This window comes from Chaetodon trifascialis, chromosome 3 (assembly GCF_039877785.1).
Source record: "Chaetodon trifascialis isolate fChaTrf1 chromosome 3, fChaTrf1.hap1, whole genome shotgun sequence".
Taxonomy (NCBI): domain Eukaryota; kingdom Metazoa; phylum Chordata; class Actinopteri; order Chaetodontiformes; family Chaetodontidae; genus Chaetodon; species Chaetodon trifascialis.
Genome location: NC_092058.1, coordinates 20,682,858 through 20,698,786, shown reverse-complemented (window position 1 = coordinate 20,698,786; position 15,929 = coordinate 20,682,858). Strand labels below are relative to the sequence as shown.

At 43.9% G+C, this 15,929-nt stretch overlaps 1 protein-coding gene across 3 annotated transcripts; it reads right to left on the bottom strand.

Annotated features, from left to right (window-relative positions):
* Positions 1-2,259: 2,259 nt before the first annotated feature.
* Positions 2,260-15,426, bottom strand: tacc1 (transforming, acidic coiled-coil containing protein 1). 3 transcript variants are annotated; one of them, XM_070958595.1, is made up of 15 exons: positions 14,898-15,386; positions 13,130-13,239; positions 9,600-10,962; positions 9,101-9,142; positions 8,630-8,693; positions 7,816-8,005; positions 7,068-7,132; positions 6,552-6,692; positions 6,362-6,438; positions 6,190-6,233; positions 5,697-5,860; positions 5,495-5,601; positions 5,259-5,379; positions 3,859-3,959; positions 2,260-3,747 (listed from the first exon to the last, which is right to left on the bottom strand). In XM_070958595.1, exons 1-14 carry the CDS (start codon positions 15,053-15,055, stop codon positions 3,894-3,896), a joined length of 2,712 nt encoding a protein of 903 aa, XP_070814696.1. In that variant the 5' UTR covers positions 15,056-15,386; the 3' UTR covers positions 2,260-3,747; positions 3,859-3,893. The 3 variants fall into 3 exon arrangements, with proteins under 3 accessions (XP_070814696.1, XP_070814695.1, XP_070814698.1); XM_070958594.1 differs by having other exon boundaries at positions 2,260-3,959; positions 14,898-15,426; XM_070958597.1 differs by lacking the exon at positions 9,101-9,142 and having other exon boundaries at positions 2,260-3,959; positions 14,898-15,410.
* Between the last annotated feature and the right edge of the window lie 503 nt (positions 15,427-15,929).

Sequence of the window (15,929 nt, the reverse complement as noted above, 5' to 3'; positions counted from 1 at the left end):
CAGAGTGAGGTATAAACAGAGTGATGCTAATTCCTTTTACATTAAGCTTATTATTTAAGCATCAAGACAATGCAACACTCTGCCGTAACCTATGTTCTGATGAAGCTAACTTTTTGGGGGGCTGCAACACTTAATTGGAAAACAAATATGAGATGAAAAATGTAATTAAATTAGCTTGAACGGAGAAAATGCAAATTCGCAGGTTTTTTATATCTGAGCTCGAACAGAGAGGACGAAAACCGAAAATCCCACACTTTACAGATGAGTCAACGTCTCACACGTTTATGCACGTGCGCGCCACCGGTGGTCTACAAGCGCGGGAGATAAGTTGGAGGTAAAAAGGAGACACTTACTTTGACAGACGCAGAACAAGCAGCACACCTTTTCAAGACTTGGAGGCTTCCAACCTGTTGGAGAGGCGGAGATGAGGAGCAGCGCTTCTTTGTCCCTTTAGTACTCTCCTGGCTGTTTCCTCCGCTCCCCTCACAGCTGGCCGCGCGCTCCCGCCCCACTCCTCGCCACACGGAGCAGCCAATGAGAGGCCGCCTCAGCATCCTGAACCCGCCCTCTCCGGTCCAGTTACCAGGGTTACAAAAACACACGCCAGGCCCTGGAGGATCCTGGACCTGGTCTGTGCGTTATGAAAGCCTGAATTTATGTAAAGCGTCCTTATGGCGTTACATAGCCTGAAGCGAGACAGTGAGGCTGACTCTGCATTTCAGGTCTCCTTTGCTGTTTGAATGAAGACGTGGAAACATTACTGACTTATGTGGGATTCACTTCGTACTTTCCATGAGGAGGAAAACTTTTTTCTTTATTTGAGGCTGCCATCTTTACTCTCAGAACTGGCCTCACGTCCCACAGTGTCCTTGCAGCTCAATTGTGAATTGCATGAGTAACACAGCATTAGTGGTATTGGGTCTGTGTTTAATGTTCAGTTTAATAATATTTTGACATTCAAATTGAATCAAGTGACTTGTGTGATCTAAATGTTGCAGAACTGCTGATTTCACCGAACTCTCCTCAGCTTTTAGCCTGATGCTGATTTCTCCATGTCCCTTGTCATCAGTTGTCTTGTGTTGTTTGTCACGCTGAATGGTGAAGTAAAAAAGACCCTCCGCACTGATTTGTCAGAATAAACTCTATGTGGGGTCCCATGAGGACTGGCCCCATGTTTGTGGTGCTGTGGTGAGAAGGCCCCGCAAAGACCAACCCTGGGACAAGGCTGATTAAAGGACAAATGGACAAAACTTTAGGTAAGAACACAAACATTTGAGCTATATGTGATGACAGGTAAGTCTTAAATTAACATTTGATTTCACATGAATGTTTTGTTGATTTCCTGATACACATGCACTGATAAGAACCTCATGTGCAAGTATCTATGTTTCTGTGGCGTGTTTGAGCCAGATCATCAGATGAAGTGTCACGTTATTTATTACAGTTAGAATTTGTCTGCCAGATTTTTGCAGACCTGAAGCTGCAGTGAAAGGCCGGCTGAGTTCATCTAACCAGTAAGTACTGTCTTATTGCTGATTTATTCAGCTTTTTATGCTATGTAATTTTTAAAAGGTGACACATTTTGACTTCTCCAGCAGGACGCCTGCTTCTTGTCTCCGTGGCCTGTGTCTCTTACAAATAGACGTAGATTCCTTAAACATGGTTTTACACGGAGAAATGAGTTTGCAGTACATCTGATGACAACAAGTGGCTACGACAATAAAACTCACAGGCCACATTTGGTGAACTACCCTGCTTCAAACAGGCTACTGGAGCATGTTTTAGAAAACCACTGGGATTTAATGAGGATGACCATTTGTCACATCATTAGGCTACCAGTTGGGGAGAGTAAGGTTAACTGATTACAAAATAAAGTGTCGAACAGTTTCAGGTAAGGAAGAGTTAATGGCTGAGTTTATTTCTTCTTCTGTCAATGCAACATGTGATTTACAGTCGGAAGAACAGAGAGAGGAAGGAGGCCGTCTTTGCAGTCAAGTTGAAACACACAACTGTACATGACTGTTGATGCGTTTATGACTACATTGCTGGAGCTGGAGGAAACTGCAGGCATTTGACTGACAAACAAAATGCCACTAATGACATGTTTGTAAAAAGCTGCAGTGCATTGGCCACAAGTGCATGAAGACAGTGATGAAATTCAGCTTCTGGCCCCACTGTAGGAACAAACAATGACAGTGTGCACGTGTTTCTGGATTGTGTGCTCAACTTAAACGATTCAGACAAAGGAGGAAACTGGCGTAATATTAAATCTTAACCATTTATTCAGGAATGCACAAAATATAGCAGGTAACATACAATCTGAGTATACGTAATTCTTCAATTTTACAAATATTAGCAACAAAATTCTTTTCATAAAGTATAAAATTTACACATATTGTACTGTAACAATGGATCTGCATTGAAAAGCACCTTCAGACTAATGTAACACCACCACAACAGGACACAGAGTCACATGGAGACCCATCTCATTTTACAACGACATTTGGCAATTGATTGTGCTGACGTGGAGGAAGGGTCCCTCAGAAGAATCTGTCCTTTATATCTGAAACAAATCGGGCCAAAAATGCACATGTGCGCTCCTTCAGAGCAGAAAATGCTGATGTAAGCAATGAAGATATTATAACATGATGAACCTCTGCACACCAACACACAGACCATCACCTTAAAGATTATTGTAGTCCACCATTCACCTGTCACAGGTAAAGCATTAAAACTGCAAACCCATTCAAACTCACTGTTGTTCAGGATGTTTTGGTCATAAACGATATATATACTGCATACAGCACACTTTGGCAACAGAGGAACAAAGAAAACAAATCTTTTTATATATATACGTGTATATATAAAATAGACAAAATAAAGGCACAGCATCAACATCTGGGCTCACAGACAGAATGTGAATGCATCTACATGGCAGCGACAGAACGTGATTTGAACTTTTTTCCACACTCAAACGCAGAGCGAGACAATGAAACATGGCACGTGGTTTAACGTTACAGCATAATAAGAGCAAAGTTTAATGACTTTAGCTTCAAACCAGCCTTCGGTTTCCACCCATCACTGTCAAACAATCATCAAATGAAATTATAGATCGGAATTTCAGATATGATTTTTCTTAAGTGCTCTTCATATTGAATAATCCCAGAGATTTATGGTGGGGCATAACGTACAAGATGTCCAAACTGTGTGGTTTGACTTCACACCCTGCATAACTGAGGACTTCATCACACATTGTATATGTTATCCTGTGAAACAAGAAAGTCAAACGAACTCAAAGCAACTGAAGAAACATTCTGTAATATTACTTTAAGTGCATTTGCTGATGAAAGAAGGACTAAACTGTCTGTGTCATAAAAGAAATGGCAGCAAGAAACTTCTACAGGCCAGAAAGCTAATACACTGTGATCCATTCAGGCACTCAGTAGAGAGATTTGTCCTTTCTGAAGACTGTATCATCAGCACAGGTGCTTACATGTAGGTGTGCTGTGGCAAGAGATGTGTGTGCTGTGTATCTACATCATCTTGCCCTTGGTTCTCACATTATTCCCTACAGCTTTGTGTTAAACATGCAGTGTAATATGATAGTGGAAATTCTCTGTTTTACCAATGCAAACACATTTGAATGATGACTCTTTGAACCACAATTAAAACACATCTCATGATAACTTTGTGCTTCTTCAACAGCAATGGCAAGATTAACACAACGATCTGGTTTCACTCTTCAGTCTGAAAAGATCAGAAGAGCAACCGTTCAGCATTTCAACGTTTTTAAAAAAGATATGAGCAAAGAGGAAGAAGGCTGACGTGTGCTTTAATGTGATCGTGTACAGAATTTACATCAATGCTGCAGTGAGAGTTTGAGTAAAGGCCTCTTATTCTGTTCCCAGTTTGGCGATCAGTTCATCACAGATCTTAGTCAGCTCCTCGATCTCTTGATTCTGGGACAGACAGAGAGAGGACGAGGGTTTAAACATTGGTGGTGAAGCTAACAGGACAGAAGAGAAATGCAGCTCTGCACAGGTGTGATAAAAGTCTCTGACTCTGAAGGCAGAGAAAACATTTCTCTGCAGAACAAGAGTCCATGTGCACACCTGCAAAATTTCAACTGGGCACATCTATCATGCTGCGTTAAACACTGCCCAGTGGTGGAATGTAACTAAGAACATTTACTCATACTACATTTAAGTGGGATTTTGACATACTTCTTCATGCTTTACTTAAGTATTTCCAATTTATGCTACTTTATCCCTCAAGTGTAATGCGTTTAAGAGGGAAATATTGTAGTTTTTACTCCACTACATTTATTTTACTCTTGTAGTTAATAGTTATTTTTGACATAAATAATGCATGATATGCTTATATGATACGATGCAGTACTAAACTACTATACAAAGTGTCTAAAGTTGGTTCCACATTGATGAATTACAACATTAAGATGCTCTAAGCAGGGGAGCAGGGAGGGACCACACTGTGGTTGGGCTGACACCCACCAATAAACTAAAAAGAAGTAAAAAACAAAACAAAACAAAAACTGCTTAAAACGTTTGGATTGCTTTTTTTCAGGGGTTGATAATGAGGTTCTGTGTCTGTATTCTTGATTTTCACCAGATTCTGGTTTTAGTAAATGAAACACTGCCCCCTAGTGATGGATTCCTTGCCAGTGTGCTGACAGACGTGTATAAAAACTGTGCTCAAAGCCTGCACACGTTGCAGGGCTTTACCATACAGATACTGTCAATGAAACACTTTTCACGTCACTGTAATTTTTTTTGTGACTACTTGCACAAAGCAGGCAAAAACACTTTTCCAATGCAATAAGATTTCCTCCAGGTGCAACAAGTAAAAAGCTGATAGGAAGACACATTTATCCCTCTCATTAAACTTTAAGAGGAAACCAAACAAAGACAGTGAAGGGACAGGAAACAGCAGGTTTTGTGGGGATTGTGGTCTTAACCTTGGAAAACAATAGTGCTGTAATCTAACCACTGGTGTGAAATAAAGCCCACTTAAGATCTCACCTGTGATCTTATTTGTTTACAGTCAGTTCATTTGACAATGACTCACTGATGTTTAAACATGCCTCATTTAGCACCTTTTAGCAGACTTTAGGGAAGCCTAAGCCAACACGCACACGCCTCTCCCAGTGAAAGCCGGAGTGTGTTCTCAGCACACCCTGCCCTGCACCCGCACAGTTAAACACAGTGAATCCATTTTAATCATGTTTGCAGTCGTCCTACCTTTTGAAGGACTGCTCTTTCAAGTGACTCCACCCTCATCTGCTCCTTCCTCAGGCTGGCATTTAGTGCAACACCTTCAGCGTTGGCCTTGGCACGTACCTGGGCTATCTCCTCATTAGCCCTGTCAGACAGGAAGTGAAAGAGACGAGAGGGTCAAAGTGACAAATGGATTTTCAGAATTTAAAACTTGTCCAATGATTGAATCTTTGAATTGTATTGCAGACGTGGGAGCTTACTTGTCCAGTTTCTCCTCAGCGTGCACTTTGAGGGTTTGGTATCGCTGCTCCTCCTGCTTGATCCGCATCAGGTAGTCCTGCGCACACTTCTTCAGCACCTCCTCATTCTGGAGAGATACATGTAGAGATTATCTTGTGATGTGGCTTTTATGTGCTTGTGGGCTGGATAGCATCTCATGAGTCATACCAAAGCTATACTGACCTTCTTGAAGCCTTCCAGGACTCCCTTCATGTTCTCATACCTCCTGAAGAGGTCGGCGAAGGAGCGCTCCACAGAGTTGAGGTCAGCTATGGCCTGATCCCTCTCTGCGGTCAGCTGCCTGACTGACTTACTGCAGGACAGGGTCTTCTGCTGCTGCTCGTCCTCTGCAACCAACAGAGGAGTCAAGATATTTAACATTTAAAGGAAGTAAAGGTGAGATGTATATCACATCGTTAAGAGGACTGTAAGATGCGACCTTGAAATGAATGAGGCTTGCTCAGGCCTATCAACATTTCAGTGCATTTCACTAAGGTGTATGGGTGTTACATCAAAAGACAGTGCAGAGCTGTGGTATGTTTTCCATTGTTTTGAATGTGTAGGCTACTGCAGCACAGTGTGTTTGACATGAAGATTAGTGCCATCACTCAGCCTAAAGAGCCTTATTACACAAACCCCATGTAGAATGAATCACCACCAGGTGGCAGCAACTCACCAATCATCTGTGCAACTGTTTTCTCATATTCTGCCACTATTTTCCTGTCAAAATAAGAACAGAATGTACATCATTTGTCAACTTCATTCCTCTAAGTCATTTATATTGTTTGCTATGTTGAAATATTTTTGAGTATGAAGCAAAGTTCAGGGGAAACAATGAGGCTTTATACCTCATCTCCATAACCTCAGCTCTGCTCTCCTCGTACTTCCTCTTCCACTCATTGACCTCAATCTCTTTAGTGATGATCTGAATGGAGGACAGGGCATGAAGAGAAAAGCATGCTCAGATCTAAAAAATGAACATCAGCAGAGTCACTTAATGGAATGAGCGCCGTGTTTCTGAGTGCATCAGTGACGTACCTCTTCTCTGATAAGGGTGAGCACCGCGGCCTTGTCCATCTCACTCAGAGGGACGTTGTCCTCGGACTCGGCAGCTGCGTCCAGGCTCTCGCTGCTGATCACCTTTGTTGTTTGATTCATGGATATCTCACTCTGTGGGACCTGCAGAAAACACACTGTGTGCTCAGTCTGAGCTCAGACAAGAACATCCACCCTACATCTTATAAGCAGATCCCTTATGGCATGTCACTACCTCTGCTGAGTGTCCTGGGAAAATGGTTCACATTTTATTAATCAAACATTTGTACAACCCAAAGGTGCAACTCTGGTTGTCTTGGACAAATATTCTGTGAGTAAAAAAACTACTAAATTAATGCTCCAAAAATAACTAGTGGGGCACAAGAAAAACACAAAACACTATGAACTGTTGTCCCAGTATGAAAAATAAAAAGCAGGACAGTTATGGCTAAACTATCTTCCCAACTGAGCTAAAAAATAAAACAAGCTGGTTTTTAACATTCCTCCTTCCCTACTTACGATGTCATCTTTCAGACTGCAGCTGTCCATCTCCTCCAGGTGATCTGCAATCTTAGTGTCAGACCCTTTGAGGAGAAAAAAACACATAATTAAATGACAAATGACAACTGTTGCACTAAGTACCCATATCAAAGGCACAACAAAGAAGCAGACAGCGTACTTCACAGTAAGAATATGGCACAGCTTGTCTGGTTTTCATCAGATTATCCTGTTTCAGTGTGATACACAGACTGGATTTAATGCACAGCTGTGGGAAGCATTTGTTTCTGTGTGTAATATTTATATCCAGGACAAGGTTTTGCTGAGTATGCATGCTCCACTTTTCCTGCTCTGCAGTACTTGTTGAGAAAATGAAGTAAATGAGTCACTCTCCTTGTTAACAAATGCATCCTGTCATTGGCACTGGCACCACTCTGGTCATGCCTACTTCTTTACCACCATGCCTCGTGCATACACTGAGCTAAAACAGCCTTTCATATTTCCTCCAACTTAAATACATCACAAGCAAACGTAGAAGGTTGGATGGAATAGAAGAGAGCAGATATTATGACTCTTGGTATAAAGGCTACGAGTGCATGCAGTGCTTTGTGGGCAGGTCAGTTGGTGCTCAGCACGAGTGTCTTTGTATGTAATCACGTTACAATGACCTCTCTCTGTGGAGCTCCTTTCACTATCTGCTGTTGTTCGTTGAACTGCAGCCCTGCTTTAAATTCTTCACCCAGGGGAGGGTTTGGAGATCCAAACATACCCTTCATAGCAGGTATATCGTTGATTGGCTGTTTTGTCACAGGTGCTTTATTGCATTCGGGTTCTCCTCTCTCCTCCTGGCTGTCTGTTGTCTGGCCCATGATGCCTGTGGAGGCAAGTTTCTCCTCGTCAGTGGCGTGATGAACTCGCTGGGTGATCTCGGGGGTCTGAACCACCACCTCATCCTCCCCCTGGAGACAAGGGAGGAAGACAGGATCCACATTACAGAGGGATTAGTTTCACAGCAGGATATCAAAAGTTAAACATATCCTGAAGAAAATTAACATAAATAATTTACATAAAAACAAAGTGTGCACTTCACATGCACAAATCTACATACATCACTTCAAATATGAGTGTATCACAATTGCAGAGATCCAACAGAACTGCAGGGTCCAATGAATAGATTGCAACTGCATTATGATGGGGAAGTAACATTATGTAACTTGACAAACTCTGCTACAGTAAGTTATCTTAGAGACTCTGGAATTACATAATATCTTGAGGGTATTGCTGAAGGATGGAGGAAGTGATAATGTTGAGGGCACATAGGGGCAGCAGACTAATATTTGACTGCAGAGCGATAAGTCACAGATCTGTCACCATGCCAAGCCAGCACTGCAGCAGAGCTGGAGTCTCTGCTGCTGCTACTGTCAGCTTGTGTCACACTGAATGTATGTGTGTGTGTGTGTTTGTGTGTGAAGAGGTGAGGCCAGGAGGTTAGACAGCTGCTGAATAATAGACATTGCGGTGCCGCTGCAGTAAGGTGAAACGTTTCAACTGACACGACACTCACGCAGAGGCACACATATTACCTGATTGCACACGTCAAGCACCAGGGACTGGCTCTCGTCGTATTTCTGAACTTTACAGGAATTCCTACAAAAACAAGCACAGGATGACAACACATGTCAGAATATATAGATCCAAATACTTAAACATTATAATTAATCTCCCTCCTGTTTCTACAACCATAGAGCTGCAAGCATTTCTATGCATTTTGAGCTGATTGCATAGCATCTTAGATAAAGTACAGCTGCATACATAGCTAATATAACCACACTAGTACTGCCCAATGTCTGGACGGATCACAAGATGGGACAAATTAACTTGTTGATGTAATAGGGGATGGGCTTGTGAGCTGAGGTGACACAGAGGAAGCCATTTTTTCCCCTCACATGCTCCTTCAACAGGTCAGTTCTGACCCCAGCACAGGCCACGATGACAGTAAAATGGAAAGCCAGCATGCGCAAAAGAAAGAGAGCGTCGATAGTGAGAGTACTTACAACAGAAAACAGAGAAACTTGACTTGTTCAGATGTCCTGGGGCTAATCGAAGAGGACGAAAGCAGAGGTTGGGGGTTGCGTAACACACAAGAAAAGGAAGGATGAAGGATGAAGGGGATATCGATTAAGGGAATGGAGAACAGAGCAGGGGGAAGAGACAAAGAAGAGCGTGTGAGTGACTAAAGGTGTTCAGCTCAGCACGTTAGACACTCAGCAGATAGGTTCAAGTTTGAGCATAAACACAGGATGCCAGCAGACCTGGAAAGGTTGAAACTAGTCCAAAGCACTGCAGCTTTTAAGAGCCTATATATAACCTGGGAATTGCATCAATGGTCAGTATGCAGTGTGAAGTGTTTGGCGTGTGTTTAAAGCATTGTTTGGTATGCATCCAGCCAGTAGCGGATGCAAGTACTAACACATCCAACCAGAGAAAGATAAATCTCAGCCTTATATGAAAGCATATTATATAAACAATACAGGCAAGACAGAAAAGACTTACGTGATTGTCCTCTCTTTGCTTTTCTTAGGAATCTGCCTCACTTTCTTCTCCCCCGCTGGTTGCCCTGCTTTCTGTTTGCCTCCCTCTTTTACTGTTACTTTCTCTGGCTGCGGGGCACTACTGCAGTCATCTGTGCTCAGGGTTTTGGAGGATTTAAAAGGGTCCACAGAGTCATCAAAATTGTCTGGATCAAATTTGTAGGAGCTCTTAGGGAGCACCGGAGAGTTGCTCACTGTGCTATTGCTACCAAACGGATTGAAGTTCGGGTCATCCCACCGACTGGGATCAAAGTTGTACGATCCTGTTTTAGGAATAGGAATATCGTCAAGGTTCAGAGGTGAAGTACAGTCTGAGGCTGGCAAAGCAGGGTCTGGAAGAGGGTCTGAAACTGGTTCTGATGCTGGTTGAGAAACTGGCTCTGACATTGGTTCAGAATCTGTTTCTGTGGGTTCTGGTGCAGGTTTGCTGGAAGCCTCTGAGCCTTTGGGCTTCTGCTTCTTAGCTGCAAGTTTGCTGGCTTTTGCAATCTTTTTACCACCTAATTTCCTCTGAGGTGGCTTGCTGACTGTCCCCTCGTCCAGACCAAACTCCAGCATCACAGACTGCGCCTTTGATGATGTCTCCTGCATCTCTACCTCTGTTGGAGCCGCTGAGCTGGCCTCACAAGCAGGCAATGAGGCACCGAGTGGCTCGAGCCTGGGGAGAGAGCTTGAACCACACGGTGGGGGTGAGTTCTGGATTTTGGATCCGCCGGAGGTGAAGGGGTTAAAGCCGTCGTCCAACTGGTCAGGGTCGAATTTATAAGTGGCCTTGGGAACAGGAAGTTCTTGTTCCTCACTTGTTTCAATAAGATCATTTAGTGAGGCCTTTACCTTCAGGGGTGGAGGCTTAGACTTGCTGGTTTTAGTTTTTTGAGTGGGCTCGGTCTGATTGAGGCCATTGCACTCCGGTTCTGATTCAGCGAGAGGTTTCTGCTCAGGGGGCTCCAGAGCTGGGCTGGCTACAAGTTCACTGCTCTGGACTGAGTCTGGCTCTGGGATTGGAACTGGAGTTGGACCAGGAGTCACATCCGGGACAGGATCTGCAACTAGGACGGGGACTGGGGCTTGGGATGGCTCAGAGGATGGAGCTATGCTGTTCGTCACTTCAAGTGTTTCCTTCACTGAGGGTGAAGCAGGGACAGGCGCAGAGCCGAGGGCTTCTGGAAGATTCTCTGTTTGTTCTGCTTCCAGGGTCTGGATGTTTACTTCCAGCGGGCCACCCATGGGGTCCGCAGGCTCATCCTGACCCATGTTGAGGCTGAGCAAAATATCCTGATCCCCAACAGGTGCAGTCACTATCAGGTGTTCCTCTTTATCCTCATCTGAAGAAGAAATGCGATGAAAAAAAGACCAGAATTAACCATAAAAATTCAGTTTTCATATTCAAAGCGCAAAAATTAAAACTGCATGGGCACCGTTTCTGCCTCAGATAATCTCTCCAATCAAATCTAAACTCAGATATAGGTGACATCTGATTGGTTACAAGCCAGCCAACTGTTCCAATTGCTGCTGTTGCCATGGCAACGTCTTCCTATGAGGTCCATGACATTTAAACCAAGCAGCGCATTAGAAAACAGACAGAAGAGGAGAAAAAGCCAGCTCTGGTTTATTTTGTGCAGTGCGTTGAGGACAACAGGGGCCGTGGTTGCTGTGGTGTAATTACTGCCTGCAGGGAGCCTTTTGACACTTCAGCATATTTCAGTGTGCCTGTCATACCCACCATGTTCATGTAATATCCTGGTACTAGGAGACTAGCACAGTCTGCTGATTTTCTACCCACTTTCATTCACGTTAGCATGTTGCCAGAACGTCATTTTCAAAATATTGCTGCACTTCAACACGCCCATACAAACATGTCCTCATCCACATCCACATGCTTATTCAACAAGCTACTTTTTTTGTTCTCTCACTCTTGAGAACATGTCATGGCAGGGAACACCTCACTCAGCCGCAGTGCTTTTTTGCAATAACACACAAAACATGTGGTCTAATTTGCCGAACAAAAAGGATTGTTTTGCATTTGTTTACCACTTTGTCATGGCATACGTCGTTGATTTTGGTAGGAGTAAAAAGTGTTATGCACCCGTGCTTAGTAGTTGTTTTCAGTCGATCTATAATATATTAATGATCATCTTGAATTTAAAGCAATTTTTCAATGTTTTTAAAACCAAAATACGGCCAAATTAACTTCAGTTTATCATGAATTTTACCACAGGAGACATACAAAGCAAACCTTAAGTATCCATCTGTTCAGATCGGGTGCCTTTTTGGCTTTAACAGAGCTTTCAACTGGATCTATTAAATATTTACCAACTGTTATCATGTACAGACTGATGCTGATGTAGTAATGGAGACTCTGGATGGGCACAGACAAACACAGCCATCAGCATGTTTACATTGAAAGAAGTTTCTAGAAGCCCTTCAGCTCCTGCCTGCCAGGATCCAAACTTCCTCATTCACAGCTGCAGGAAGGGATGTTTGTGGTTGAAACAAGAGGTGAACTCCCTCCTCGCTCTATACGGGTCGACTTTCACAATGTACACTTTTGGAAAATGTTGTTGGAGCTGATTTACAGGAAGGGTTTTTTACCTACCAAAAGGGCCTCGTATCAAGACACAACCTCCCTAAAAACCTCCTTAAAAAGTGAGCTACATGATGGTTTCAGCCTGATAACAAGCTTTGTTCAGTCGCTCCCCTCATTGTGACCTCTATCAGTCACCAATACAAAACGGGGCCAAGCGAAGCCTTTGTTGAACCTGTTGAATTCCAGAGCAAAGGCCATTCCCACACTGCCAAAGGCTCCTCCTCTCAGTGATTCAAGTGACAATGACAGCGCTTCCGCCATCATCACACCCAAAACCCGCCCAAAACCAATACTCAGTGTGCATTCCAGCTGACATACCAAGCACGCAGGTTAGGTATGGTAACCTTGGGCATCTGTGCTGAAACACTGCAACTCAGTGACATGTCTGTATGATCCATATGAAAACTGAACATTGACTTGTCATGGTCGTCATAGTTCAAGTTACAATGCAATAGGTGGGTATGTTCCCGAAGCAGTCACACAGACATATGTATCCAATTACTCTGGCATGGTGAACCTGATACGCTACAGTTCAGACACAGTGGTGGAATTCATATCTGACCAAATGTGCTGTTTAAAGTGCTTATTTTAACATACAAAGATGACCCAGCTGACACATTTCAGAAACATTTTTCCTTTTGTTGACTACAAAGACAAGCACACACAGACCAAAGGACTATTGTTTCCATGGCAACTTCACAGAAATTCACTCGGTCTGTTTTATGTGCTGTACATGTATGAAGACAAGTCTTCTGATCTCTTTAATATTTCCAACGATAATGAAAACCTTCTGCTACCCAGAGGCACCACTGCAGTGTGTTTGCGTCTTGGACAGGACGCCCTCCGCGCCTCTCCTTCTGCATCGTTTTTCTCTCTGACCGTTACCTGGTCAGCACTGGCCTCACCTGTTTTGTCTGGATCAGCGTTGTTGTTCTCCAGCTCTCCTGGGAAGGTCGGAGGGGCGCGGACCGGAGTCACTGCTTCAGGAGTGTCAAAATGACCGTCTGAGTCAGAGCTGTGGAAGCCAGAGACACAGAGAGAGAGAGAGAGAGAGAGAGAGAGAGAGAGAGAGAGAGAGAGAGAGAGAGAGAGAGAGAGAGAGAGAGAGAGAGAGCATGAACTTCCCAAACATTCAAAACATGAGAAAATAGGAGGACAGAAAGACCCCTTCTGTAACTGAGGAGTAGTGATCGCATCCTAAATACTGGAACTATGTAAAAAAGCAAAAGGCCGAGTCAGCAGTGTGAACTGTAAAGACAAAAGCAGAACTGCACTGACTGCATTAAAATGTGCAATATGTGCGAGTGCAAGGACAGATGCAACTCTTTCTTTCTGTTATTCAGTCACACAGATCATAAATATTTGACTCCATATACTGTAAGATCCATGACACCATAATGTAAGGGAATGTTTCTCCACCTGTTTTAGCTTGTGATCCCTTAAAGTGACTCAGTGTCGACTTGTGACCCGTCATCACAGCAGGCTGCAGATCAACCAAACACTGATGTTCCCCTCTAACATTTGATTAAAATGCCTTTTTTAGATAGAGTTTGTAATCTTTTTTGCATAAAAAGCAAAGATCAGAGATAAGTTATCTAAGGAGTGATACCATAAAATTGTCAGTGCTGTTTTGGATATCAATCTGAAGTATACTGACTATAGTCATACGCACTTTTTCTATGTATCACGTGGAAAGGCGACCTGAAAGTTCTTTCGTGATGCAAATCCTTCTACGTGACATCTTACTCTCTCCTCTGATGTTGTGTTCTACTTTGGCAACACTGTTTGATTCATGTCAGTAATGGGGAAGAAGCAAAAGACTGTGTAAAACGAGAGAAAGAGGAAATAGGGCAGCCCACTCCTTCCTGTCACATCTTTACACTATACAGCACGAGGTACAAGACTGCATCAAAGAAACTGCATCTATCTCTCAATTGTTTGCCATACACACAGACTTTCCAACACTGACTTGTTATTTTAACATTGCAAAGCAGCAACAGTCAGTTTGATCCGATCACTTCAGGAGGCCCCATCACAGTATCATTAGATACTGATGTGACTCACATTAGATAACTGCTGATCTGCTGGGATAGTAAACAAAGGCAAAAGTAGCTGTGAATCCTTGTATCTACGTGGAACAGGGGCCAAGATAATATGTAATCAAAGCATGAGTGAGGAGAAGAGCCTGTAACGCCATGATGCCTTGAGCATGTGTCATGTTTGTGTGCTCACAGCGATTACATCATTGAACTAAAGTGTACCTGACTGCAGTGTGTTATTTCTGCGAAGCCACAGAAATGAGGATGTACCGGTGAGGCAGAGAAAAACAGTTCAAACACGGTGTCCCAGTCTAAAGCACGGCCACGCCAGAAATGTGTCGGTGCCGCACGACTACATCACACTCTGGAAACGCAAAGAGGCCTGATGCAGATATGATGGCAGAGATGTTTTTTCTTCCTTTCCTCTGCCCATTTCATCAAACCTTCATAATATCAGAGAATCACCAACTTGACAGGTGGACACACACACACACACACACACACACACACACACACACACACACACACACACACACACACACACACACACACACACACACACATGTTTTGAAAATGCCCCCTTCTCCAGTACAGACAGTGTGAATCACAGTAGTCTCAGGGCTTCAGCACTTGCCTGCAGCCTTGAGATTTCTCCTCCTCTTCCTCTCTTCTCTCTCCACATTGCTCCCTCTCCTCACCGGCCTCCAGCCCCTCTTCATCTCCCTCTCCCTCTCCCCCTCGCACCGCCGTCCACGTCCATTTGGCCCATGACACGGGTGACAGCCAAGACATCCCTCCTCTTTCCACGGGGCTCCTTCAACCCTCTGTAGACTCTTGGGTTCACTGGGCTGGTTTCCAGAGCCTGTCGGATCCTTTTCTGTGCGATTCCTCTTCTTCAGATTTCCACCCTGCCAACAGCTCTCACATCTTTCCACACAGCCTCTCTCTTCACAGGAGTTCCCAGTTTCTCATCAAAGAAGACAACATTTCTTCTCCACTCTTCTATTTGTACATTCTCAGTCTTCAAATGGCAAAGATTTCAGCTGCTTTCCCTCTCAGCTCTTTTCTTTTTCCCAGTCACGCTCTCTCTCCCTCTGCCTCAGTGGCAGAATACCACAGCTCTGATCAGCTGGGTTTCAAAATGCTCTTCTCCCTCTCTCCTCCTCTGAAACCCCCTCCAACCGTTCCCCTCCACTTCGGGCCAGCCCACTGACATAAAACACAGCAGGGGAGGCAGGAAGCTTGAAGCTTTAAAAATGAAGCCACTTCCCTTTACTCAACGACATGAGCTGCCCTGTGGTTGGAGAATGGTACGTTCCTGTCAGGCCACTCTTCCACTCCGAAGCAGAAGGAGGGAGTCAGAAAACAAACACAGAAGGAGGACGAAGAGGAGGAGCTGAACTGTTGGGGCTCCACATTTTATAGCCCAGAAAGAGGTTAGGAATGTGAGCCTGGATCTGTAAGCCTCCTCTGCTCCCCCCAAGGCTGTTAAAACAGTTAATTGTTTCTCCCATCCAGTGGCAGGCAGGCATGCATGACCAGGGGAACCAGTTCTGTTGGATTGCCCCAGGTGAGAGTATACCTGGCTGGATTCAATTTGTCTAACAGTCCAGACCACTTCAATGCACTCATTCACGGACAGTAGAAACCCACCGTAGCATCTGAC

Bases quoted from the DNA above. Each gene is read 5' to 3' on its own strand.
- tacc1 (XM_070958594.1), bottom strand. From the start codon at position 15,055: ATGTCTTGGCTGTCACCCGTGTCATGGGCCAAATGGACGTGGACGGCG. The intron at 9,143-9,599 runs GTAAGTCTTTTC...CTCTTCGATTAG, and splicing joins AGCAAAGAGAGGACAATCAC to CCCCAGGACATCTGAACAAG. The intron at 5,380-5,494 runs GTAAGCTCCCAC...CCTGTCTGACAG, and splicing joins GCTGAGGAGAAACTGGACAA to GGCTAATGAGGAGATAGCCC.